The 27,002-nt window shown below is 37.2% G+C and overlaps 1 protein-coding gene across 4 annotated transcripts in view; it reads right to left on the reverse strand.

Moving 5' to 3' along the window:
* Window positions 1-523: 523 nt before the first annotated feature.
* LYRM7 (LYR motif containing 7) overlaps window positions 524-27,002 on the reverse strand; it is a 31,140-nt gene continuing 4,661 nt past the window's right edge. The window contains exons 1-5 of one of the 4 annotated variants that reach the window (XM_019964583.2): window positions 25,591-25,708; window positions 21,620-21,692; window positions 18,840-18,907; window positions 13,210-13,291; window positions 524-4,208 (exon numbers count right to left, since the gene is read on the reverse strand). In XM_019964583.2, the coding sequence (XP_019820142.1) occupies window positions 4,138-4,208; window positions 13,210-13,291; window positions 18,840-18,907; window positions 21,620-21,692; window positions 25,591-25,686 (390 nt within the window). In that variant the 5' untranslated portion in view covers window positions 25,687-25,708 and the 3' untranslated portion in view covers window positions 524-4,137. Of the gene's footprint in view, window positions 4,209-13,209; window positions 13,292-18,839; window positions 18,911-21,619; window positions 21,693-25,590; window positions 25,709-27,002 lie in introns of those variants that run through there. The other 3 variants (XM_019964582.2, XM_070793210.1, XM_070793209.1) reach the window with 3 other exon arrangements.

Raw genomic sequence — 27,002 nt, forward strand, 5'->3', positions numbered from 1 at the left:
GGTATAAGAGAGAATGGTATGGAGAAGAGACAGTAAAGATAGAAACTTCTTAGGACAAGGAAGAGCAGAATAGTGGTACTGAAGCTTGAGGGTGGGGTTCAAGAAAAAAATTTTTAAGATGGGAAATATTTCATAATGTTGAATGCTGTTGAGAATAATCCAGTGGACAGAGGGGGAAAAAATATTTGGCAAAGGACAGAGGAGAATTGTAGGAGCAAAGTCCCTGAATAGCTAAGAGGGTTAGACTGAGTCCAATAGTAACTTGGGATATGATCAAAGTAGTTTTACATGGTACCAGAAAAAAAAAGGGGGGCTACTCAATAAATGATGGTGAAGCAAACTGTCACCTTATTAAAAATATATATATATATCCGGCTCATATCATAAACAAAAATAAATTCTAGATGGAAGAAAGGCCCAAACATAAAAAGCAAAACATCAGTATTCAGAGGAAAGTGTATACTAGAACATTTTTATGACTTTGGAGTAGAAAAGAATTTCTTAAAAAGCTATAAATGCAAAATTAATAAAGGAAAAGATTTATTTAAAGGAATACACTAAAAATAAAGCCCCAAACTACAGGCTTATCATAGAATTCAAATACAAATTACATACTGGAAAAAGGCAGTTGCATCACAGATAACCAACAAAGGAAAATAGCAAGACTATATAAGGAAGCAGTAAGAAAAACCAGGTAACCCAACAGAGCAAGGTGAGCAAAGGATACGAGTTCACATTCATAATGGAAAACTGTAATGACCATAAACATGGCAGGACGATCCACCTCATCAGTAATCCAGAAATGCAAATTAAAACAATGTGATACCTTTTCATATTCATCAGTTTGACAAAAGTGAGAAAAGTCATACATAACAACAGTGGGGATATGGAGAAAAGGAATCTTACACATGTTATTGGAGTATCAATTGGTAAAGTTACTAGATTCCTAGAAGACTAAAATATGTACATACACTATGCCTAACAGTTCTGCTTCTTGGTATATATTCAGATAAACTTTTACATTGGTGCAAGAATCCATGTGCCAGCATTTTCAGCAAATTTGTTTGCAATATCAAAAAAAAAATGAAACAATGCTATTGCTTATCAAGAGACATGGATAAACAAACTAGCTTATTGTTACAACAGAATAAGACATAAAACTGAAATACCTAGATACTTATCCAACAATATAGATAAATCTCAAAACTTAATGTGTGGTAAAAAGCAAGCTGTAGAATATATGAGGCATAACACTATTCATTTGCATTTTAAAGCCACAGAACAAAACTCCATATTGTTCTGAATACACACACATTTAATAAAAGTATAAAATAAGTATGGGAATGATATCCACCAACTATAAATTATCTCATCTAGGAATACAGAGTTTGTCTTTCATTTTTTAGTTCTATATATATTTTTAAAGTTGCTTCTTATTTTATAGTTTTGTTTGCTATTATAAACAGGATCTTTTTTCCATTTCACTTCTCATAGGTTACTCCTGATATATAGTAAAGTTAAATTAATTTTGTATTTATCTACTTTCACTTTAGAAAATTCTGCTTAAGAATTGGAATTTTCATTTCTTTGTTGACCTATGGCTTTGTGCTTACAGGGAAATGATTGCTATTCCACCTATTCTTATTACTTTGCATTTTTTTGGACATTGTACTAATGTTAAAATATGCAACAGCAGGCAAAACGAGGACCAAGTTAAACACAATTAGACTCAAGTCTTTATTTCAATGTTCTGAACCAAATGTTATGCAAGCTCTCTCTCGTATTTCCCTTAGCTTCAAATCTTTAGTGAAGGATTCTTCCTCACACATGCCTGCCAAATCTGATTCTCCTGCCATACACCCTTTCTAACTTCTGCCAAAAGATTGTTTTACAAAGTCCTGCTGGGCCTCTGAGCCTAGATATCTGCAATTAGAGTTTGTACCATCTTCTTTCAATAGGTTTCAACAGTCAAAGTGAAATGTTAGATGTGGGTAATTCTCTTTGGAAACATAGGAAGTTTTTTTTAACCTAACTAAAAGAGATTTAATTCAATTTGACATCGTACCTGAGAAGTGAGGCACTAAGATATTCATCGTTCTCAAAATTTACTCTCTAGAGCACTGAAAATCTTTGTTTCACAACAGGCCAAAATCTCATAAATTGTTTTAACTGATCTAATAAAACTATTAAATAATGTTAAAATTCATTTGAAATATAAATACATGCTATTTAAGGATAGGGTGCCAAATCTAAACATTTTATTATGACAGTGAAACCTATAGTTGATATCTTAGTATATTACAAATGAAATTTATGGCAGAGTCTTAAGGCACAAAGACATAATGCACACACACACACACGTACATATATACACATACACACATATGTAATACATATACATATAAATGATGTATATATTATATACACGTCTTAAAATGTCTAAGCTACTAGCTTTAATAAACATTTGAATTAATGAAAAAACATTAATTTTACATGTTAATTATTAATCTCTATTGTTCCTAATGATAACTACATTGCAAAAATAAAGAACTACTTTTTGATGAGATATTTAAATTAACATGAGTGAAGAACAAGGGAATTCAGATTAAAGAAAAAAGCTAGATAGAAACTTCTAAAAATGTTAAATAATACTGAAACAATTAAAATATACATCAAACTTCTTCAACTTTCCTCAATATATAAAATACAGACGTTTAGAGAAATAATAACGGTAATAATAATAGTAAGTCAGAGAATTTACCAGTGATTGTATTATGAAGACTTTCAGCATCTTCTTAAAAGGGCAAATTTCAAATGTGAAGCAACTTTTACTTTTATGTAGGTTTAATTTCCATACACACAATAAGAAATATGTATGAGAGATAAAAAGTTATGTAATGAATCTTCTATATAATTCATTTCATATACTAACTAATCTTCAAATTATTAGGTAACATAAAGGGTAGTCTCTGGTTTACTGTTAAGTATACTATGTCAAAATAATTTCAACAATTTACTTACTAAAATTAAATACTTTTTAAAATATGACATTTATATTCAGTATGACTATACCAATATGTTTTTGCCAACAAACAAAGCATTTCGCGTTGAGAATCTTGTAAAAATTAAAAACCCTGTGTCATCAAACGGAGAACTGACCAGTGAATGAAGGGAACACACTGTTCACCGAGCAAACGGAAGGGTAGAGATGTACAGATAAAAGAGAAACAAGAAGAATATTAAATACAATTCTGTAGTTCCTACCATTAGATGGTAGAATGCCAAGCTGTTTTGGGATACTGTCAGTCTTGTCAGGAAAGAAACACGTTGAAGAAAACAAGCCACTTAGATCTTACTGATTATAATGAAGAGGATGCAGCCACATATTATATTTTCACAATAATCTCTGGCTGTGGTCTAAGTGCAGCTAATTCTACTAAGCCTGTATTATATAGTTTGATCAAGGGCCACTATTTCCTTAAGAAATTAGGATTTCTTTATTCCTTTTATCATACATGATTTTGACTTTTTATTCATCTATCTTCAGAAGACTGATTCAAAGTTTTCTTTCAGGAACACAGAGATATACTCTGTCTCTAAAATGAAACTGTATTATTATTTCTTAGCTACTGAAATGATTTCAGTCTTTTAGGAAACAAAGGCCACCTTCTATGGAGTGTTGGCACAACTGTGACTTTTAGACTCATTTAATCTTTTGGGAGACTAAACATTCATTTAATCTAGTAATTTTAATCTAATAGTTTCCGTTCACATGGGAAAAAAGCCACCAACCTGCCAAAACACTTCATTCTCAAATAGCTATGATAAAACCAAAATACTCATCAAGGTCAAAGAGAAGTGAATATAACTCCCTAGCCATATATTTCACTTTATGCTGTTTGATTTTCAATGAAAATGAAATGTCTTCTTACCTAATGTTCTTTAGAAATACTTAACTATGTTCCACAGTTTTCAGCAATGTCTTTTCAACATGAAAGCTAGTTATGAAACTATAATTCACTCATTTTCAATATGCCATTTTAGAGAAAAATATCTGCATTTCCAGGAGTTTGGTTAGAGTTGTATATTTTAAAATTAAAAATTGACAAAGACTTAATTTTATTTTTTTAGTAAAAGTCATTGCTTCTGAGTTGGTGCATCACAATATGGCACATTTTCTATAAGAAGGTCTTTCCTAGGGACCAATTCTGAAAGAAAAACAAAGAGAGTATTTAATGTCATTAAAATTCAATTCAAATAAACTCTTTTCCCCCTAAAATTTGTAACAGTAAAATATCTAGTTTTAAGATAAATCTTCCCAGTGATATTTTACTTCAGTTACCTTCTAAGGTGGTGTTCTTTATTTTAAATGGATAGTTTAGTAGGATTCTCATTTCAGGTTATACAAAAAAATACATGACCAAATTAACACTTTATTAAATATAATTAAATAACAACATTAGCCTTCAATTAAATTTTAAATAAAAAAATAACAACAAAACACCTTGTCAGACAAGTAGCAGACTGCAGGTTAATGATAATTAAAACTATCAAGTGGAAAATTAGTTTATAGTACCAACGATATAAAAAGCAAGACGACTTTTCTACTTTAAAGATCTCAGGGAATTCCCTGTCAGTCCAGGGGTTAGCACTCTGCACTCTCACTGCAGGGTGCCACTTCCCTGCCTGGTGGAACTAAGACCCCACAGGCAACTGCAAATCCAACAGAACTGTGGCTGTCAACTGGAGGCATTCTGCGTGGTCATCGTAACAGAAGAGTGCTTCTGGAATTTAGCGGGGACAAGCGAGATATGTGCGGGACAGGCTGTGGAGTGAAGGACTCGCTGTTTAAAATGACAGTAAGGCCCGAATGGGAAACACTGTTCAACAACAAGGATGATGATGACAACAAACGCTGAGCCCTAGGTAAGACATCCTGCTGAAGTCAACTGCGGAAAAGCTTGTAAGATACAAAACTTTTAGGAGAAGAACTAAGTGGAATCAAGTGAACTGTTACAATCAAAGATGCTCACACCAAATTCTATGAAGTAACTTGCTTATATTCTTCAAAAACAACAAGGTCATGAAAGACAAAGACAGACCAAGGAACTGCTCCAGATGAAAGGAAAACTAAAAAACATGATGATTAAAAGCCATTTGTGTGATCCTCAACTGGATCTTAGAGCAGAGATCTAGCCAATCCATTTTTTTTTTCTTCTGCTATAAAGGACGCTGTTAGGACAAACAGAAAAATTTGAATAAAAGAACTGAATCAACATTAATATACTGACCTTGATCATTATACTGTTGTTATGTAAGAGAATGTCTTTGCAAATTTAGGAAATACACAAAGAAATATTTTTACAAAATATACACTGAAGTATTTCTCCAGCTCTAAACTCAAGCAGGCTGTTATGATCTGAAAAATGCTCATCTGGGGGAAAAAAAACCCACATTATGTCTGCAATTTACCTTCAGAAACTTCAGGAAAAAAATGAGGGAGAGATGATAAAGCTAATGTGGTAAACTGTTAGAATTTGTAGAATCTGGATAAAGGGAATTAACATATTCTTTGACTTTTCTTGTATCTTTTCTATAAATTTGAATCATTAAAAAACTCTTATAATAAATTCAATTCAAAAGGAAAACTGAAATTCTTACAAAAAGGAGAAGTGAGCTGACTAAAGAAAATACTTTTATGAGCCACATGGTAAATCTGGCTTACTGAAATGAGAACTCGTTAAATAACTATTATTTAACCATTATTTATATCTCACTTGCTGCTTCCAAATCTTTGTAGGTTTCATCAGAGAGCATATTACAGTTTAGGTTTTAACTTATTAACAACGACAGTAAATTGTTTCACTTATCAAACATATAGGTGCTTATTTTTTCCTGGGCATTACATCAAGAAAAGAAGACACAGAGATGAATATATAATAGTCACCTCAGTACAGCACAGTGACTGCAGTTAATAACATTGTATTGCATATTTGAAAGTTGCTTAAGAGAGTCTTCAAAGTCCTCACCATGAGAAAAAAAAAAAATTTGTTAGTATGTATGGGGACAGATTAACTCAATTTACTGTGGTGATCATTTCAAAATATATATAAATATAGAATCATTATGTTGTATGCCTGAAACTAATGTAATGTTACATGTTAAGTATATACCTCAATTAAAAAGAAAAAAGCCTCCTCAGCTTCAAATAGTTCACAAGCTAGTGGAAAAGACAGATTAACCAAAAGTCCAACAAAAAATGGTTTAAGTAAGTAAGAGATTTAATTTTCTCACGTATCAGGAAATACAGATTAAGGCGACCCTAGGCTAAGGCAGGGCCTTACTACCGCCTCCAAGGACCCAGGCTCTCTGCCTTTCCTTCATGCGTGGTGTCTGTTGTCAATGCTGCTGCCACATCCCCTCTGCATTCCAGGCAGGAAGGGGGAAGGGGGCAAAAAGCGGAGTGCCGGCTTGGCCTATGCCTTTTTAATGGAAAAACAACAGCTTTATTGGAAGCAACATTCAGCAGACAGCTGCTTTGCACTGGCCAGAAAGGTGTTACATGGTCTAAAAAATCATCCCTACCCCACTGCTCCCTGCCTGTCACACTCTACTCTCAACATAGTTTTTCAGTTAGTAAGAAAGAATAGATACTGGAGAGGCAACAAGCCTACCACCCTTTTGGCTGCATAACATGAATATACACCCTTCTTCCCATACACAGAAAGCTACATCTGTTTGCTATCTGACCCCTAAGGTCTCATCCATGTTCAAAACCAGGACCTCCAGATGATGTGCTGTAGCCTTTCCATTAGGTCCAGCTGTGGGTCACACGGTAGCTGCCTACTGGACCACAGCAAAGAACAACAGGATACAGCAATAGAAACCTGGAATGGAAAACACATGGCAGTTACTGCTCCACAGCAAATCCTAAATCCTTCTGGACAGGAAGAGCAAGAGCTCCTTGCTCATGGCAAAGCAATAAACTCCGGTCGGCCAAACTGGCAGTAGCTCATCCTGTTTTCTGGGAGACCCAAAGACCCTCTATTATCCACTGTCCTTCAAGGCTCCTGGTCTGTCCTCTAGGGGATCCAGATGTGGGGATATTAGGGAAAATGCTCTTCTTTGACACTCGGAAGTTTTCACAGTTTACGTCCTGTTGATATGGGTTAAGGGATTGGGATGGCCTTTAAGAGCTGAAGAGACCTAGCTATGCTTGGGGTTTCTGGCAATACAATTTATTCAAAAATTTTATAAGCTACACATCTATTTTCTCCCAGTCATTTCCATGTACAAGTAGCGACAGGCAAACATCCTGACAATTACTAAGCATGAATATTTTCATCCTTTGGCAATGGTCTCTATGTTGTCCCAAACCTCCCTACCCCTTAGTTTAATGGACACGTCTTAACACAATGAAAATCTACAGGCTCAGGTGAATAAATGCACCCTATATCTGATCTTTGTCTGGCAAAAGAGAACGATTAGGGATACTGATCTTATTTCATATTAGAGCTAAGAGGTCCCTTGCTTGTACTGGCTTCAGTTTTAGTGGATAGTAGCAGCTGGCATTTTTTCAGGTCTGCAAGGCTCTAAATTATAGGACCCTCAATCAGTTCAGGATGTGGCGAGAAAGGGCCCCTAGCAAAGCTGTACTTCTTTCCATCTTTGCTTCACAGACTGACTCATTTAATCTGCATTAATCCTCTTTTTCAATATTTTGCTGAAAGTAGAAAGAAATAACGAGCACATACTGACATTCTGATAACACCCCTATTGCTGTAGCTGCACTCCTAAGAAACAGTAAGTGGTATGTTCACCACTACATAACAAGGGCCACCAGCTTAAGGCCTGGGATGGTCAGGTCCATGCTAACAACACTCTCCCCAACCCCTGCTTTCATTTCATATTTTATGTTGTATAATCTCAGGTATCTCACTTCTTGGCAACAACTTCTATTGTTCTTAGTTAAAAGTAACAAAAGCTGACTGGCTAATTAGGCAGAAAAGGCATCTATTAACAGTTTATTGGTCTAACTCAAGGGGCTTAATTAATTACTGTGAGGGCTTAAGAATCAGGCAGGCTTGAGGCTAACCTTTCAGGAACACTGTCCAAAGCAATACCATGAACTGGCCTGATGATGAAAACTGCTACTGCCTACAGGGCACTAGAAAAAACTACCACCATTTCTATGCTCATGGAGCATGATACACTATATTTAGGACGTTGGCAGAAACTCAACTTTAATACATCTGCTCCTGCTACGCCAATGACACTTCTGGAACAGTAACTTGACTCTGCAACCACTGACGCTAACTCTTGCCAGAAAAATGGGTTCTGTGCCAAGCCTCTCTTCTCAAGCTCATTTAGGAATACGGGAAATATAGTGTGCTACATATCCATGCCTGAGCTGCAAAGGAAACTAAGGAAATGAATATTCTAGATTCTGTTCTGGGAATTTATAACTCATAGAGATGGAAATCCCTGAAATACAACAAGGTTATTTAAAAACTGGTAAATATCCAAAATACAATATATTAAAAGGATCGTACACCATGATCAAAAGGGATTTACTACAGAGATGCATGGATTTTTCAATACCCACGAATAAATTAATGTGATACACCACATTAATAAAATGAAGAATAAAAATCATACGATCATGTCCATAGATGCCAAAAAAGCATTTGACAAAATCCAACATCCATTTATGACAAAAACCTCTCAACAAAGTGAGTAAAGAGGGAATAAACCTCAACATAATAAAGGTCATATATGACAAGCTAACATCATACTCAATGGTGAAAACCCAAAAGCTTTCCCTCCAAAATCTGGAACGGGACAAGGATGCCTACTCACCACTTTTATTCAATACCATTTTGCAAGTCCTAGACAGAGTAAACAGGCAAGAAAAAGAAATAAAGGCAAGTAAAACTGTCACTAGTTGAAGATGACATGACATAATATAAAATCCTAAATATTCCACCAAAAAATCGTTATAAGTAATAAATTTGGTAAAGTTGTGAGGTAACAAAAACAATACCAAAAAAACCTGTTGCATTTCTATATACTAATAATGAACAGAATAAATATCAGAAAGGAAAATTAAGAAAAACATTCTATTTACATACATATGGATAAAACATCTAGGAATAAATTTAACCAAGGAGGCGAAAGACTATTAACCTGAAAACTATAAGACACTGATGAAACAAACTGAACACAAATAAATGGAAAGATACTGTGTTTTCATGGATTGGAAGAATTAATATTGTTATTGAAATGTCCACACTACCAAAACCAATCTACATATTTTATGCCATTCCTATCAAAATTTCAATGGCATTTTCCACAGAAACAGAACAAACAATCCTAAAATTTGAGACACAAGGACTCTAAATAGCCAAAACAAATCTTTAGAAAGAAGAACAAGACTGGTGACATCACACTTCTTGTTTCAGACTTTACTACAAATCTATCACAATCAAAACAGTATGGTATTGGCATAAAAACAGACATATAGATCAACGGAACAGAACAGAGGGTCTAGCAATAAATCCACACATACACGGTCAATTCATTTACACCAGAGCAGTAAGGAATATGCAACGGGGAAAGAGGAGTCTCTTCAGTGCATAGGGCTGGGGGAACTGGACAGTCACACGCAGAAGCATGAAAGCAGTCACTTCCCCTCGTTCATCTTTATACCACTTTAGAATGAGTTCTTCACTCAGAACTTCAGCTTCATAAAAAAGCACCACTGTTTTCTTGAAGGCGTTCATGAAATGAATGTTGTCATAGCTAGAGTAACTTTTTATTCTTGAAGGCGTTCATGAAAGGAATGTTGTCATAGCTAGAGTAACTTTTTAAAACAGAGATTAAAGAATCAAATTTGTTCTCTCTTGAACCCACAGGCATAAAGTAGAAAAAAGAGATCCATATATAACTTAGCAGAAAGGAGGCCATTATTAAGGCAAAATAGCATTATATCCTATAATCATGTAAGAGTCAAAAGTTTTCAATCCTGAGGGAAAATTAAATATACAGAAAGCCAAAAGAAAAAAAAAAAGAAATTTAAACTAATATTATCATACTTAAAACTAGGCTTCTGAAATATAGTTATCAAATTTAGTTACCTGAAATTATCTAAAATTTTATTCATATAATAAAGATAACATTTTGCTATAATTGCTATAGGACACAGAAACTCTAAAGATTACTATTAAGATTAAAGCTAATGACTATAAATTTTCAATTTAGGATTAACCACGTTTATTGTCCTTAGAAACATTACTTAGATCAAATAATTTCTGATGATGCTCATAAACTAAAAATAACTTTGAAAGCTGTATAGGAATTAAGAGTACTAGACATTCAGATTTACTGTTGCTGTTTAGTTGTTAAGTTGTATCCAAATCTTTTGTGACTCTATGGACTGTAGCCCTCCAGGCTCCTCTGTCCATGGGATTTCTCAGGCAATAACACTGGAGTAGGCTGCCATTTCCTTCTCCAAAGAATATTCCTAACCCAGGGATCAAACATCTGCACTGGCAGATGGATTCTTTACCACTGAACTACCAGGGAAGCCCATTCAGATTTATAAAGATGTAGTAATCAAGACATTATGGTAGCGATACAAGGACAGAAAAGCAAACTAACTCAAGAAATTATGAAGTCAAGGAACAGATGCACAAATATGTATTATTTGATTTTATGTTAAAGGTGATCCTATAGTGCAGGGGGGGAAGAGTGGTCTTTTCAATAAATAATGCTGGATCAACTGAATATTCAAATATTAAAAAAATACATCTTGGTTCCTATCTTACTCCATATAAAAAAATCAACTCTAGTTGATACAACCAAAAAAAATATCAAACGATAAAGCTTTTGGAAGAAAGCTGATCACTTCATGACCTTGCTTGAGATGGACAAAATTTTCTGAAACAAGACTCAGAAAAGTATTAACCATAAAAGAAGAAAGAGATTAAACTGGACTACATTAAAATTAAGAACTTCTCATCAAAAGATAAAAACAGCAAAACAAGGGACTCCCCTGGCGGTCAGTGTTTAAAACTTCATGCTGCCAACGCAGGGCATGCAGGTTCTATCCCTGGTCGGGGAGTTAAGATCCCACGTGCCATGTGGTGTGGCCAAAAGATAAAAAACAGAGAACAAAAATGAAAAATAAATAGCAAAATGAAAAAGCTAAAAGTAGATTCTTGTAATATATATATATACCCAACAAAGGATTTATATTCAGAACATATAAAGAATTCCTTCAAATCAATAATAAAGAGGCAGGTAACCTCTTAGAAAAATGAACAAAAGACCTGAACAGCCACTTCAGAAAAGAGAATATCCAAATGACAATTGAACACCTGAAAAAGTGCTAGTACTTCGTTAATTACCAGAGAAATGCTAATTAAAGCCACAATGTGGTACCATTATATACCACCAGAAATGCTAAAATTAAGAGATGCTTAGTATCAAGAGCTGGTGAAGATATAAAGCAACTTGAGTTCTCAGAAACGGCTCCTGGAAATGTAAATTAGTCTAATTACTTTGGAAAGCTGGTCAGCAGTACCTATTAAAGCTGAATAAACATATACCATATGACACGGACATTTCACTCATATAATATTCATAGAAATGCTGCTCTATCCAATAATAAAGATGAATGGCACAAAGACAGAGAAAGAAGCCAGAGAATAGAGAAATCCTATATGATTCCAATTTATTATATTGGGTTAAAAACTGATACTGTTCAAAGTCAAGACCGTGGTTATACTTGCAGGGAAGGGCTGACTGGAGGGGTATGAGGGGTCTTTGGGGATAGCAGTAGCATTATATAACTTGATGCGGAGATTGGTTACATAGGTATTTTAGTTTGTGAAAATTCACTGAGCTGTACTATTATCAACTGTGTACTTTTCTGTTTTTATGTTGTTTGTGTCTTTGTTATTGTCCCCTCAAATACTTTAAGGAATGAAAACCAAGTATTATATAAAATGAGATTCTACTGAAGCCCCACCAGAAGTCGGAGGTACAACAGAGGATCCTCAACTATATTCCCATTTTGTGTAATCCCAATTCTCCTAAATTAAAATAACTTGAATCACACAGAAGAAAAGATAAAGAAACAGATTTAGTCTAGGTAGGTGACAAATTATACTATGAAAATTAAGAAGGCCAAATAAATTATTACAAAAACAGTCCTACAGGCAAACCTGTTATATATTGCAGGTTTGGTACCAGGCCACTACAAATAAAGTATCTCAATAAAGCAAATCACACAAATTTTTTGGTTTCCTGAACCATGTAAGAGTTATGCTTACACTATACTAATAGTCTGCTGCTGCTACTGCTGCTAAGTCACTTCAGTTGTGTCCGACTCTGTGCGACCCCACAGACGGCAGCCCACTAGGCTCCCCCGTCCCTGGGATTCTCCAGGCAAGAACACTGGAGTGGGTTGCCGTTTCCTTCTCCAGTGCATAAAAGTGAAAAGTGAAACTGAAGTCGCTCAGTCGTGTCTGACTCTTAGCGACCCCATGGACTGCAGCCCACCAGGCTCCTCTATCCATGGGATTTTCCAGGCAAGAGTACTGGATCGGGGTGCCACTGCCTTCTCCTTACTAACAGTCTACTGAATGTCTAATAGCATTATGTCTAAATACCTTAATTTAAAAAGACTTTACTATAATATATTAACCATATTCTGAAACTTCAGCAAGTTGTATTAGTAAGATCAAAGAGCACTGATCATGGATCACTGTAACAAATACAGTTAATAAGGAAAAAGTGTGAAATACTCCAAGAATTGCCAAAATGTTACACCAGGACACAAGTGAACAAATGTTGTTGGAAAAATGGCACCAATAGACTTGCTTGACTTGCCTGCTTGACAGTTTGTAATAGTGCATTCTCTGGGAAGTACAATACATTGAAGTATGCCTGTACTGTCTTTGTAACTGAAGTTTTGCAATACAACCAGTGGTTAAGATTAAAAAGAAAAAACAACAAAGAAAAAGAAAAATGTCTAGTAAAGCAAAGTTTCATAATTCAGCACTTTTAAATACAGCCTTACAAGTGTGTACAATATATACCACACTGGCAAAATCAAACTGTTTTACTAATTAGCATTAAAAGCACTGTAATTGCTCAATAGTTTAAAATACATTGCAAGCAACATTCTTTTTTAATATTACTTACTCAGCGTATTGTGGTCTGTGTGAATACCTTGTATAACAGATGTTCTGAGTATCAATTCAACATCAGAACCTATTTTTATTAGCTGTTAAGAAAACAAAGAAAAAGAATAAGTCCTTTGCGTACTTTTTCAATGGTTCACATTAATGTACTGTTTTTGAAAACTACAGGTTTACTACTACAATTTCTTTTTAGGTGATACTTGCGTTTAACCTTTTTTTTTTTTTTTTTTGGCTATGCTTTGCAGCTTGGGAGATCTTAGTTCCCCATCAGGGATGAAACTCACGTCCCCAAAAGTGGAAGTGTGGAGCCTAACCATAGGACTGACGGGGAATTTCCTTGCCTTTAACTTTCTGTAACCATTCCAAGCTTATAGAAAGCTTAGATATGCATATACTTTTACCTTTTATCTATCCATTACATATTTTGATCCAGAACAGATTTGGAATATCTTTTGTTGTAACATATATTTTAAAATATGTTTAAAATGTGCAGTTTTCTTGTTATTCTTTTGAGTGCATCTGAATCTTTCTTATACTATAGAGTTGGACGTTCTGAACACTAGTAAAAGCATTGCATTAGGAGTCAGAATACTTGGGACTCCAACTCTGGCTCTGTCATTGAGTGTGAGTGTGTGGCCGTGGGTTAATATCTACTCTCTTTAAGTTTCAGACCTCATCATCACAAAATGAAGAACCTGGACTAAAACAGTTATTCTCAGAGCTGTGTATCCTTGGGAGGATCTTGAGACTCTTTTAGGGGAGTCATAAAGTCAAAATTATTTTCATAATACTAGAGCCATTTGTATTGTTTGAGCTGTGAGCAGTAGAGCTTTTTCTTTGGAAAACCATTTCTACTTGAATGAACCATTGACAGACAAACTCTGATTATTCAGATTTGGGTAACTGGCAGATGTTTCCTTGCAGATGAGTGATATGAGTACCTTACTTCAAGAAAACAACTGACAGTCATTTGCTGATAATGACAAAATTTAAGCTTTTAAGCAAAAATCACAATTCTGGAGAACTTGTATCTGTCATTTGAAGCCTGACAAATTCCCAATACTTCAAGACTTTTCTGATGAGAGGGATATTAACAGATGCAATTTAAAAATATTACATACTGAACTATGTCAGTATTTGGAAGGTCCGCATTACTTGGTAAACCTATGTTTTTCAAATCATTACTGCATGCTGTTACAAAGCCATGCATGGGTAAAAGACCCACTCAACGGGAGAAACGTTAAAATCTATTGGTCTACTAAATGAAGACATGAGGGCATATGAAAGAATGTCCTAGAAAGAAGCGACAGCATAAGTGGCCTCAGACAAGAAAGTTCTTGGTAAATTAAAGCACCCTCAAAGAAGGCACTAAGCTGGATGAGTAAGAAGTGCGTGGTGAGTTGAGGTGGGAAGTTAACAGGAGTCAGATGATGCAGTGCTAAAGGTCATGGCAGGCAGAGACTTTAGATTTTACTTTGAATGGGATGAGGAGCCATGGGAATTGTGAACAGACTAGCCATGCGATATGCCTTTTTAAAAGGCTCATTGTCTTTTAAGTATTGAAACTAGGCTGCAGGGAGTTAGAGCAGAAGCAAAGACAGCTGCTAGGAGGCTGTTGTAAAAATCCAGTGAGAAATAATGGTGGCTTGAACTAGGAAATAATAATGGGAAGATAAGAAATGGTCAAATTCTGGGTATGTTTTGAAGTCAATAGGATTTGCTGTCAGATTGGATGTAGATGTAAGAGAAGGAAAGTAGTCACAAAAGAGAACACCAAGGTTTTTGGTCTGAACATAAAAAGGAGGGAGCTGCCATTCACTGACATGGAGAATGCTGTAGGGGGCAAAGCCTCACCTCCTGACAGACCTGAGAAGGGGCTTAGTAGGGTAGAGAAAGAAAAACAATGAGCCTTCTCACTCACTGGAGGTGCATAAACTGAGCTGAGGTTTAGGTTTAAGGCTGGAAACAAAGCTAGATGAGAAACAAGGGATTAGGGGAGAAGACAGGGGATAAACAGGATGTGGTTATGTATGAGACCTCGAACTACTCCCCCCCCACCACCACCGCCCCCCAAGGAAATAAACACACACACCCACCCATTGGTCTAACAGAAAACAGAGTTCCACACTGCAACTAATCTTTAAAGAAATTTACCAATTGGTTAGGTATGGTATCAAAGAATATTCACAACTATTTGAAAAGGATAATATATACACCTACCATCTTCCAACTATGTACCTATATAAGGCTGAATTTTCTTTGTATAATTCAGTCTAAAAAACACATTGCACCAGGTTGAATAAGAAAGCAGATACGAGAATTTAGCTGACCCCTATTAAGCCAGACATTACAGAGATTTGCAAAAACATAAAATAATGCCTTAGATAGCATCACTATGAACAAAGCTAGTGGAGGTGATGGAATTCCAGTTGAGCTATTCCAAATCCTAGAAGATGATGCTGTGAAAGTGCTGCACTCAATATGCCAGCAAATCAGGAAAACTCAGCAGTGGCCACAGGACTGGAAAAGGTCCGTTTTCATTCCAATACCAAAGAAAGGCAATGCCAAAGAATGCTCAAACTACAGCATAATTGCACTCATCTCACACGCTAGTAAAGTCACGCTCAAAATTCTCCAAGCCAGGCTTCAGCAATATGTGAACCATGAACTTCCTGATGTTCAAGCTGGTTTTAGAAAAGGCAGAGGAACCAGAGATCAAATGCCAATATCCGCTGGATCATCGAAAAAGCAAGAGTTCCAGAAAAACATCTATTTCTGCTTTATTGACTATGCCAAAGCCTTTGACTGTGTGGATTACAATAAACTGTGGAAAATTCTTCAAGACATGGGAATACCAGACCACCTGACCTGCCTCCTGAGAAATCTCTATGCAGGTCAGGAAGCAACAGTTAGAACTGGACATGGAACAACAGACTGGTTCCAAATAGGAAAAGGAGTACGTCAAGGCTGTATATTGTCACCCTGTTTATTTAACTTATATGCAGAGTACATCATGAGAAACGCTGGACTGGAAGAAGCACAAGCTGGAATCAAGATTGCTGGGACAAATATCAATAACCTCAGATATGCAGATGACACCACCCTTATGGCAGAAAGTGAAGAGGAACTACAAAGCCTCTTGATGAAAGTGAAAGAGGAGAGTGAAAAAGTTGGCTTAAAGCTCAACATTCAGAAAACTAAGATCATGGCATCCGGTCCCACCACTTCATGGGAAATAGATGGAGAAACAGTGGAAACAGTGTCAGACTTTATTTTTCTGGGCTCCAAAATCACTACAGATGGTGACTGCAGCCATGAAATTAAAAGACGCTTACTCCTTGAAAGAAAAGTTATGACCAACCTAGATAGCATATTCAAAAGCAGAGACATTACTTTGCCAACAAAGGTTCATCTAGTCAAGGCTACGGTTTTTCCTGTGGTCATGTATGGATGTGAGAGTTGGACTGTGAAGTGCTGAAGAATTGATGCTTTTGGACTGTGGTGTTGGAGAAGACTCTTGAGAGTCCCTTGGACTGCAAGGAGATGCAACCAGTCCATTCTGAAGGAGATCAGCCCTGGGATTTCTTTGGAAGGAATGATGCTAAAGCTGAAACTCCAGTACTTTGGCCACCTCATGTGAAAAGTTGACTCATTGGAAAAGATTCTGCTGCTGGGAGGGATTGGGGGCAGAAGAAGGGGACGCCAGATAATGAGATGGCTAGATGGCATCACGGACTCAATGGACGTGAGTCTGAGTGAACTCCAGGAGTTGGTGCTGGACAGGGAGGCCTGGCGTGCTGCGATTCATGGGGTCGCAAAGAGTCGGACATGACTGAGCGACTGATCTGATCTGATAAAAGTTATATTTACAGTATACACTAGTCTATTAAGTGTGCAACAGCATTATGTGTAAAAGAAAATCATGGGGACTTCCCTGGTGGTCCAGTAGTTAAGAATCCACCGTCCAGGGCAGGGGATGTGGGTTCAGTCCCTAGAGAACTAGGATCACACATGCCCTGGGGCAACTAAGCCTGCGCTCTGCAACAGAAGATCCCACAAATAAAACCTGACGCAGGTAAATAAACAAAACAATATTCATGCCTTACTTAAAAACACTTTATTATTAAAAAATGCTAACCAGCATCTGACAATGCAGGGTTGCCCCAAACCTTCAATTTGTATAAAACACAGACTCTGTGAAGTGCAATAGAGCAAAGCACAATAAAATGAGGTATACACGTACCAGATTGTTAATAATCAGTTTTCTGAATAGCAAAACAGTACAGACCTTGGCATACATCTTTAAACTTCTTTTCAAGTCATGACTTGATTATAACGTCATTTTAGCTGCTTCCATAGATAAAAATTCCATAGTCCCCATTTGTCCTATCATAAGACTAGGTTAAATCTCTCCTGTTTTATGTTAAAGGGAAAGAAATCCTTAGGCTATCTCATTTTGTCTCATTATTGTATTACAGATATTTACTACTTCAAAAATAGCATTTTCTCTACTAAGTATAAAAGTATTTGCATAAAATTTTTTGTTTCAATATGTGGAAATTCTATTAAACATGGAAGAATTTCTCTAAATTGTACCTTCCTCTTTACTAAATCAATTCTTAGAATCTTAATTAACCCAGCAGATAATTTTTCATTTTCTTCCTAAGGGTCCTTTCCCTTACATTTATACAAAATTAGGTCCGGGAACATTTAGGAAGCAGTGTTCCTTCCTAAGACAGAGACAATGTAGGTATGCATATGACTTTATACAGGAAAAGAATCAGTGTGCACTTTTTCAATGAACAAGCACTGGGAATACTAGGGAGCTCACAGAGTAGTGTTAGTAGTGGACTATCTTCCACTAGGGAAGTGACTAAAATGCAAATACAGAAAGTAAAGCAAGAACATTTCATAAACTCTGGCTATTCAACTTCCACAGCCAAGATATGATTAAAAAAAAAAAAATTCTGTCCAGCTGAGCTAAGTGAGTAGAAGTTTTCTCTGCGTAACTTAAGAGAGAGTTATCACACTCACTCTCCTTAGTCTGTCACTTGCCTTAGACAAAGAGAGCATCTCTGTGAGTTTCTAGGTTGGTTTAGCTGTTCTTGCTTTGATCATGGTTATACTTATGTTGAAGAAGGCAATGGCACCCCACTCCAGTACCCTTGCCTGGAAAATCCCATGGACGGAGGACCCTGGTAGGCTGCAGTCCATGGGGTCGCTGGGAGTCGGACATGACTGAGTGACTTCACTTTCACTTCTCACTTTCATGCATTGGAGAAGGAAATGGCAACCCACTCCAGTACTCTTGCCTGGAGAATCCCAGGGACGGGGGAGCCTGGTGGGCTGCAGTCTATGGGGTCGCACAGAGTCGGACACGACTGAAGCGACTTAGCAGCAGCAGCAGCAGCATACTTATGTTCCTTTCACTAGGCAACTTGCTATCTTATAGATGTAGGCACATGACCCTTGAGGAGGTGAGCCATACCAAACAAGTGAAGGTCATTTATAGTTGTGATGGCTTTAACTATCAACTAATGGTTTTTATTTCATAAAGTCTCTCCATTTTTATCATTTCCTCTAGTTGCTAAAATTTGAGTTTTATCGTAATTGAAACATTTAATACTGTACCTCTTCTATTTTCTTAGGAGAAGTTTCAGTTTTATTACATTTGAATTCTTCATTTATCTTTATTCGGGCTGCTAGAAAAAGAAAAAAATATGCATATAGTTATCTGCTTTTCTAATTTATAATTCCTGTCCCAATAATTTACATAGTATTCATTATATTACAGTACTATATGCTATATACATATATATCTATTATTTTTCTAGCAGAAAAAAATAATTTTGCCTTGTGTAAAACAAAGTGAAAAATAAGAAATTTATTTTAAAAGTCTTTTGGAGAGCTTTTTACAGGCTGGAAAATTTGTAATTAAACCTAATACATATTTTCAGCATTCTAATAGTTTTATTTCCTGCTTTTTATTTCTAATTTCATTTGACCCTCTAGCTGTGAGATCCTAATAAATTCAAATTAATACTTTGCTTTTGTAAATATAAGGATCTGAATTAAAATGCTTTTATTTAAGATGGCAAACTCAATACATATAAGCATGTTTAACTATCCCTCCTCCAAAACACTTAAAATGAAGATACGGCAGCAAAGAGGATATGTAAATTATTTTGAGTGCCTTGGCTGACAAGTAAAGCGATGGACAAATGAAAGTTTGTTTATATAATCCAATGATTTGGCATCACTACAGCAGAATAATATCATATAACTGATAAATTGCCTTATAGTGCTGCTGTGAGCATTTAATGGTAAATATGTAGTTAGCTATTCTTATAATTATTTCACTTAAAAACATTTAAAGGCACAAAACTATGCTATGGTGATGGAGATGAGCCATAGAACCTTCCTTCTATGCTTAATACATGTCAACATGTAATGTGGTTAAGAGTTCAGGCTTTGGAGCCAGAATGCTGAGGCTAAATCCCAGCTCCACCAATCTTTTCACATTACTGTCAGTTTTCTCATCTGCAAAACTAGAAATTATAACAGTAACTACCTAACAGGTCTATGATAAGAATTAAATTAGGAATTTGTGTAACATACATATAATATGAAGCATATACTTTAATATTCAAGAAATGTTTTTGGTAAATTACAAAAACTTGAATTCATAGGGACAGTGGGGACACTTTACCTAGATGCCCTCTTTTTTTCCCTTTTTTTAGTGGAGGTTGAATTTTTAAAAACAAATTTTACTGGAGTACAGTTGATTTACAATGTAGTGTTAGTTTCTGCTGTACAGCAAAGTGAATCAGTTATACACATACATATAAGCTGGAATCAAGACTGTTGGGAGAAATATCAATAACCTCAGATATGCAGATGACACCACCCTTATGGCAGAAAGTGAAGAAAACTAAAGAGCCTCTTGATGAAAGTGAAAGAGTAAAGTGAAAAGTTGGCTTAAAGCTCAACATTCAGAAAACTAAGATCATGGCTTCCGGTCCCATCACTTCATGGCAAATAGATGGGGAAACAGTGGAAACAGTGGCTGACTTTGTTTTTCTGGGCTCCAAAATCACTGCAGATGGTGATTACAGCCATGAAATTAAAAGACGCTTACTCCTTGGAAGGAAAATTATGACCAACCTAGACAGCATATTAAAAAGCAGAGACATTACTTTGCCAACAAAAGTCCATCTAGTCAAGGCTATGGTTTTTATAGTAGTCATGTATGGATGTGAGAGTTGGACTATAAAGAAAGCTGAGTGTAGAAGAATTGATGCTTTTGAACTGTGGGGTTGGAGAAGACTCTTAAGAGTCCTTTGGACTGCAAGAAGAGCCAACCAGTCCATCCTAAAGGAGATCAGTCCTGGGTGTTCATTGGAAGGACTGATGTTGGAGCTGAAACTCCAATACTTTGGCCACTTGATGCAAAGAGCTGACTCATTTGAAAAGACCCTGATGTTGGGAAAGATTGAGGGCAGGAGGAAAAGGGGACAACAGAGGATGAGATGGTTGGATGGCATCACCGACTCAATGGACATGGGTTTGGGTAGACTGGGAGTTGGTGATGGACAGGGAGGCCTGGCGTGCTGTGGTTCATGGGGTCGCACAGAGTCAGACATGACTGAGTGACTGAACTGAACTGACCCTTTTTTAGATTTTTTCCCCATACAGGTGTTGAGTAAAGTTCTTTGTGTTATATTAGTTATCCCATGCCTTATTATTTATCTATTTTATATAGTGTACATATGTCAGTAACAATTTCCCAACTTATATACTCTCCCTCCTAAGGCATCCTCTTAAAGAGCTTTAGAAACTGAGTATGACGGAGCCTGGTGGGCTGCTGTCTATGGAGTCGCACAGCGTCGGACACGACTAAAGTGACTTAGCAGCAGCAGCATGACCAACACAGAACTTAAACTTTAGAGCTCTGAGTTCCAGAAAAGACAGAAACCACTTTAAACAGTGAAATACTGAATCTGGAACCATTTGTGATAGATTCCCTTTCATAGTTTCATAGCTGCTGCCACTTCAAGAAAGACACAGGCATTAACAATATGGTAGTATCTGGTCCTAGAGAATGTGAAAATTTGATTATATAATAGAGAAATGAGTTTCATGGCTTGAATGTAAGGCAAGCAATGGAGCACAGTGAAATTCTGATCCTTTTTTTCCTTATTCTTTATGAAAACATGATCTTTTACAATTTTTCTTTAAGTAAACACTTCTCAAAGTAGTGTAATATAAACTCATTAAAACAAACAAACAAACATTAAGAGAGATAGTGAAGGTCATTGCCCAAGGGAGGTCTTAACCATACAGGGTCTCTTGGACTACTAGCAGCCAACTGAAAAATGGACTTGCTTCAAAGTGGCAAAGTACAAACTTACCTTCTAATGCTCTAGCATCATTTTTAAAAACCTGTTGTCTGGTCCTGTGCAATGTTTTAAAGAGCTGTAAAACCTGGAAAGAAAATCAGAATTCAGACCTCAAAAGAAAAAATTTTCACAGTTTACATAGTTACAAGGATTAAACAGCATTTATTTCTTAGATTATTTTTCAAAATAGCTGGTGAAAACAAGAGTTGGTCAAAATAACTCCCTTGATTATTTATCTTTAGATTAAAAAAATTAGCCTTATGTATTTACAAAAATAAAACAAAATTCTTTGAAACAAAATAATATGAGAATGGTTAAAAAGTTAACAATCCCCCTGCCGAAATTAGTTTGCTAAGGTAACCAACTTTACTAGTCTGGTATGTATTTGTTCTCATTTTTCTTAACATAGACCTTCATCTGCTCTTAAAGTCATATACACATGCATACAAACTCATGAACATACTACATCTTAAAAGAGCCCAGAAGGAAGGTGCTTCAGATAATTTCAGTTCAGTTCAGTTCAGTCGCTCAGTTGTGTCTGAGTCTTTTCGACCCCATGAATCGCAGCACGCCAGGCCTCCCTGTCCATCACCAACTCCTGGAGTTCACTCAGACTCACGTCCACCGAATCAGTGATGCCATCCAGACATCTCATCCTCTGTCGTCCCCTTCTCCTCCTGCCCCCAATCCCTCCCAGCAGCAGAGTCTTTTCCAATGAGTCAACTCTTCGCATGAGGTGGCCAAAGTACTGGAGTTTCAGCTTTAGCATTAGTCCTTCCAAAGAAATCCCAGGGCTGATCTCCTTCAGAATGGACTGGTTGGATCTCCTTGCAGTCCAAGGGACTCTCAAGAGTCTTCTCCAACACCACAGTTCAAAAGCATCAATTCTTCTGCACTCAGCTTTCTTTACAGTCCAACTCTCACATCCATACATGACCACTGGAAAAACCATAGCCTTGACTAGATGGACCTTTGTTGGCAAAGTAATGTCTCTGCTTTTCAATACGCTGTCTAGGTTGGTCATAACTTTCCTTCCAAGGAGTAAGCGTCTTTTAATTTCATGGCTGCAGTCACCATCTGCAGTGATTTTGGAACCCCAAAAAATAAAGTCTGACACTGTTTCCACTGTTTCCCCATCTATTTCCCAGATAATTTAGGAAAGTTTAATTGTGATTTCTCAAAAAAAGAAGTAGAATGCTGAGACTTCTGAATATTTAAGACTGTGCTTAACAACAACAACAACAAAAGCGTATTCAATATTGTCCCCCCAACACTGTTCTCTCTTCTGTCCCCTCAATTTCAGTTATGGAAAACAATGAATTTCTGAAGCCAGAAATCTCTAGGTCATTCTTTAAATCTACCTTACTCCTCATGGAGAAACCGTAGGGATTTCTCTCTAATCTTTTGGATATTCTCCATCACCCAAAACAATTTAAATTCAGATCTCTCCCTATCTTGTGCTTAGACTGCTGACAAAGATTTGCCACTCTGCCACCATTCCCTCCTTTCCCCCAGTCCATTCACCAGATAACAATACTGAAACTTGACTGAGTATATCCTATGTGCTAGGCACTATTCAAGCATTTTACATATATGAGAAAACTTATAGCATCATAGGCAGACACCAAAAGAGAAACAGGAAGCAGAAAACATAAAAATAAAACGAAGATTAACCAAAGAACTTTCTCAGAAACATACGTTATTGCAAACATGGAATAACAACAAAAAGAAGTTATAGTAAATTTAAAAAGGAATGTTCAGAAAATGCCCCAAAGCTCTTGGATATCAAATGAATGACAGCAAGGATTAAGTTCAGAAAAACTGCCCAGAAAGTAGAATGGGTAGTTGAGGAAAGGATAATAAAATTAAAGGAGTAGTCTAGATGGCCCAATAGTTACAGTCACAGGATCTCCAACAAGAGAGAACAGAGAACACAGATTCTAAGTGCTCAACACAAACCCATGCTGCAGCATATCATGATGCAAGTTCAGCACAATGCTAATAAAAACATCTTGGAGGAAAAAAACAGTTCACATGTAAAAAAAAGAAAATTAGAAAGCCGCCTGATTTCTAAACAGCATCACTGTGAGAAGACAATGGTATAAAATCTTCAAGTTACACATCCAAACTATCACCTAATTGCAATTACAAATTGGTATTTTCAGAAATGCAAAGTCTCTTATTTGCTATATGCCCTTTCTTGGAAAGCTATAGAAGACGACTGTGCTCCACCAAAACAAGGGCCTATCTCTCTCTCTCTCACACACACACACACACACACACACACACACACGCATGCAGGCACACACACCATGGGAACGAGGGAGACAGGTGATCCAACCCAAGAGAGACAGAGAGGATGGTAAAGGACAAATACAGGTCAGAATTTGTGCACCCAGCAAAGAAAGCAACTATTCTGGACTAGAGCAAAAGGCTGCATTGCTCCAGAAAAGATGATGCTAGGAAAAAAAATGAAGCTAGTAGATACCAGTTTTGCTCATAGTTTGGGAATAGATAAGTAGGAAAACCAATAATAAAAAAAAAGCAGTTATTAACTTTAAGAAACACTAAGACTTAGGAAAAAAAGTCAACATAATCATATATTTATATTAGAAGGCTCAGCTCTGGACAAATTTTGTATACTCATAATAATACCAAAGATGAAAACGGATTCACCAAAATTTGTATACTGAGAGAAACAGGGTATTAGGGGGAACTTAGTTCTCACACTCAATGCAGACGGTGATGGCAGCTATAAAACTAAAAGACGCTTCTCCTTCGAAGAGAAGCTATAGCAAACCTAGACAAAGCATTAAAAAGCAGAGACATCACTTTGACAACAAAGGTCCACGTAGTCAAAGTTACGGTTTTTCCAGCAGACATGTATGGATGTGAGAGTGGGACCATAAAGAAGGCAGAGCACTGAAGAACTGATGCTTTAGAATTGTGGTGCTGGACTCTCAAGGAGAGTCCAAGCAAATAGATCAAATCAGTCAATCTTAAGGGAAGTCAACCCTGTAATTAAGTAATTGTTTAAACTCTCCCTACCTGCCAGACTTCTGTATGAAGTTACTGTTGCATCCACCATGCCTAGAGAGTACAGGCTACATGCTGGCTATTAAGTGCTACTAAAAGCTATTATGGACACTCAAAGTTTCTTGAAAGAATAACCCTTTACAATTCTGTTTCTATCAGTCCTGTGACATATATTAAAATGTACTAGGAACAGAGTTCAGTAGTACAAGAGGAACTCTTGGTGGCTCCCTGTTATTGACCAACCATTATAAGCACTGTTTGTTTGTTTTTCTCACTATACTATAGCAGGTCAATTTCCCTTTTCCATGTTTATGTCTCAACCGGCCATACTGATAATACTTAAGGTTGGTTAGGGATGGCTGGTCCCAGAGAATTGTACTCTGGCCAGGAATGCGCACAAACTTGTGATCTCGATCCTGAAGGGGGCATCACCTCCCAAGCTCGTTCAGAGCACTCAGGAATCTCAGGTCTCTGCTCTGTCTCGTTAAGTGCTACTTTTGGCAAGTGTTTTTGCCGGGATTCGATTTCCTTGGTTACCTGCGCACCTTTTGGTTATTTGACGAAATCTTTTACCTCATCGGATGGTTTCAGCGTAGGACTTTGGGGTCTTGTACAATTCCCAAGGATGCGAAATGGGTCCCTCACAGAAACGCTCGGTGTGGAAACGGAAAGGGGGCAGGACCCAAGTCACCGGCGTGCATCACGGATAAACCTTCTGTACTTGGTAGACGAAGAAGTAGGACCACCTGTACCGCCCTCCCTCCTCCGCACCTGCACAAACCCTCGATTGCCCTCCAGGGTTGGTTACAGGCTTCTCACGTGTAAAGGCCACATCCTCAGCGGAGGGTCCTGAACCTCAGTTACAGAGACACCAGACTATGTTCGCAAGGCCGCTCTCTTACCCTCCCCGCTGGCATCGCATTCTACCCCTCCTCGGACCCAGTCACCTTGGCCGCCTGACCCATGGCTCTCGCCTCCGCTTGCGGCCACTTCTCCAGCGGTCGAGTCGCCCCGCCTCCCGGCAACCAATCACGGCTCACCATCCGCCCGTCCCCGCCCCGTAGCTTTGTTCCTAACTCACCGCAACCAATCACCACAAAGCATCTCCTTCGTAGCCCCGCCCCCCGCGAAGGAACAGGCTAGGGGGGTTGGGTAAGACGGTGACCTCTGGGAAAACCGCGTGGAGCCGCCGAGCTCATTTACAGCAGAGACAAGAACGGAAATAAAATGGACGCCATGTTAGTTAGGGGCAGAGGCACTTCCGGCCGTTTCTGAAGCATCCTCTGGTGGTAGAGTGTCGGTTGATAAATAGCACCTTTATGTCCTTACCTCTTGTTTGGGGGTTGGGGTTATCTATTAAGGAACCATTATTTTAACGTTTCTGAGTTGCAGATTTTGTGTTTGCAAAAGTGCACAAATAAGAGCCAAGCCCTAACAACTATTGCAGGTGTTGATTGGAACGCCGACTTCCAAAAGCACTGTTCACACTTTACCCCACTTCATTCCTCTGGAGGGTGAGGCTGAGTTACTTCTCTAGATCACACGTTGCCTACTCAACATGCCCTATTCGGTTTTGCTGGTCAAGAGATTGGAAATAGTTTATTAGCAGCATCACGATCATAAAACTTTTAACTACATTTAACTTATGACTGCAAGCATCAAGAAAAAAAAATCTCAACCTTGCTCCTATTGCATAATAATTGTCTTCCCTACTCCCTGCAGTTAAACTTTAAGGTAAAATTAACTTTTTTTCAGCTTAACCTTTAGGTAAAATTGGCTTTTTATTAGAAATAAAGATTTGGACCAATGGATCTTTAAGAACCCTTTCCTTCTCTGTGATTTATGTCATTTTACAGAATATTGCAAGTCATCATGAGAATAGCAAGATAATATTATTTTTTGAAAATGAAAATGCACTGGAGTGGCAAAAGAGTGTTTAAACATAAGCAATTAAGCCAAATATACTGGATACTGTCTTTTATTCAGGAAACAAGAAGATGATCTTCTGATTCTGTACAGTAGTGCCTTTTGATTGCTAATGAGTGATTCAAAGATGCTTATTTTCATTTTCAGTCTAGAATCACAGCCCAGTGTCCTGAAATTCATAATTTATTGTTATAATTTCTGGCTAACTAGGGTCCTGTATTCAGTTAATCAAAACTACTTACATGCCAGAATTTGAAAGTACAGTTTTCATAGTGCCCAAATCAATTCATTTCAAGCTTCTCTTCTCTTCAGTAAATCTGTATGGTTCCTTGAACTGTTCCATAAATGAGGTGACTATTCTGCTTGTTCTGGGAATACGTCCTGGTTTGCTGGCATCTCAAAGTGTAGGACCCAGAACTGAATAAGAAATTCC

The sequence above is a fragment of the Bos indicus genome, chromosome 7 (assembly GCF_029378745.1).
Source record: "Bos indicus isolate NIAB-ARS_2022 breed Sahiwal x Tharparkar chromosome 7, NIAB-ARS_B.indTharparkar_mat_pri_1.0, whole genome shotgun sequence".
In the NCBI taxonomy this organism is placed as follows: Eukaryota; Metazoa; Chordata; class Mammalia; order Artiodactyla; family Bovidae; genus Bos; species Bos indicus.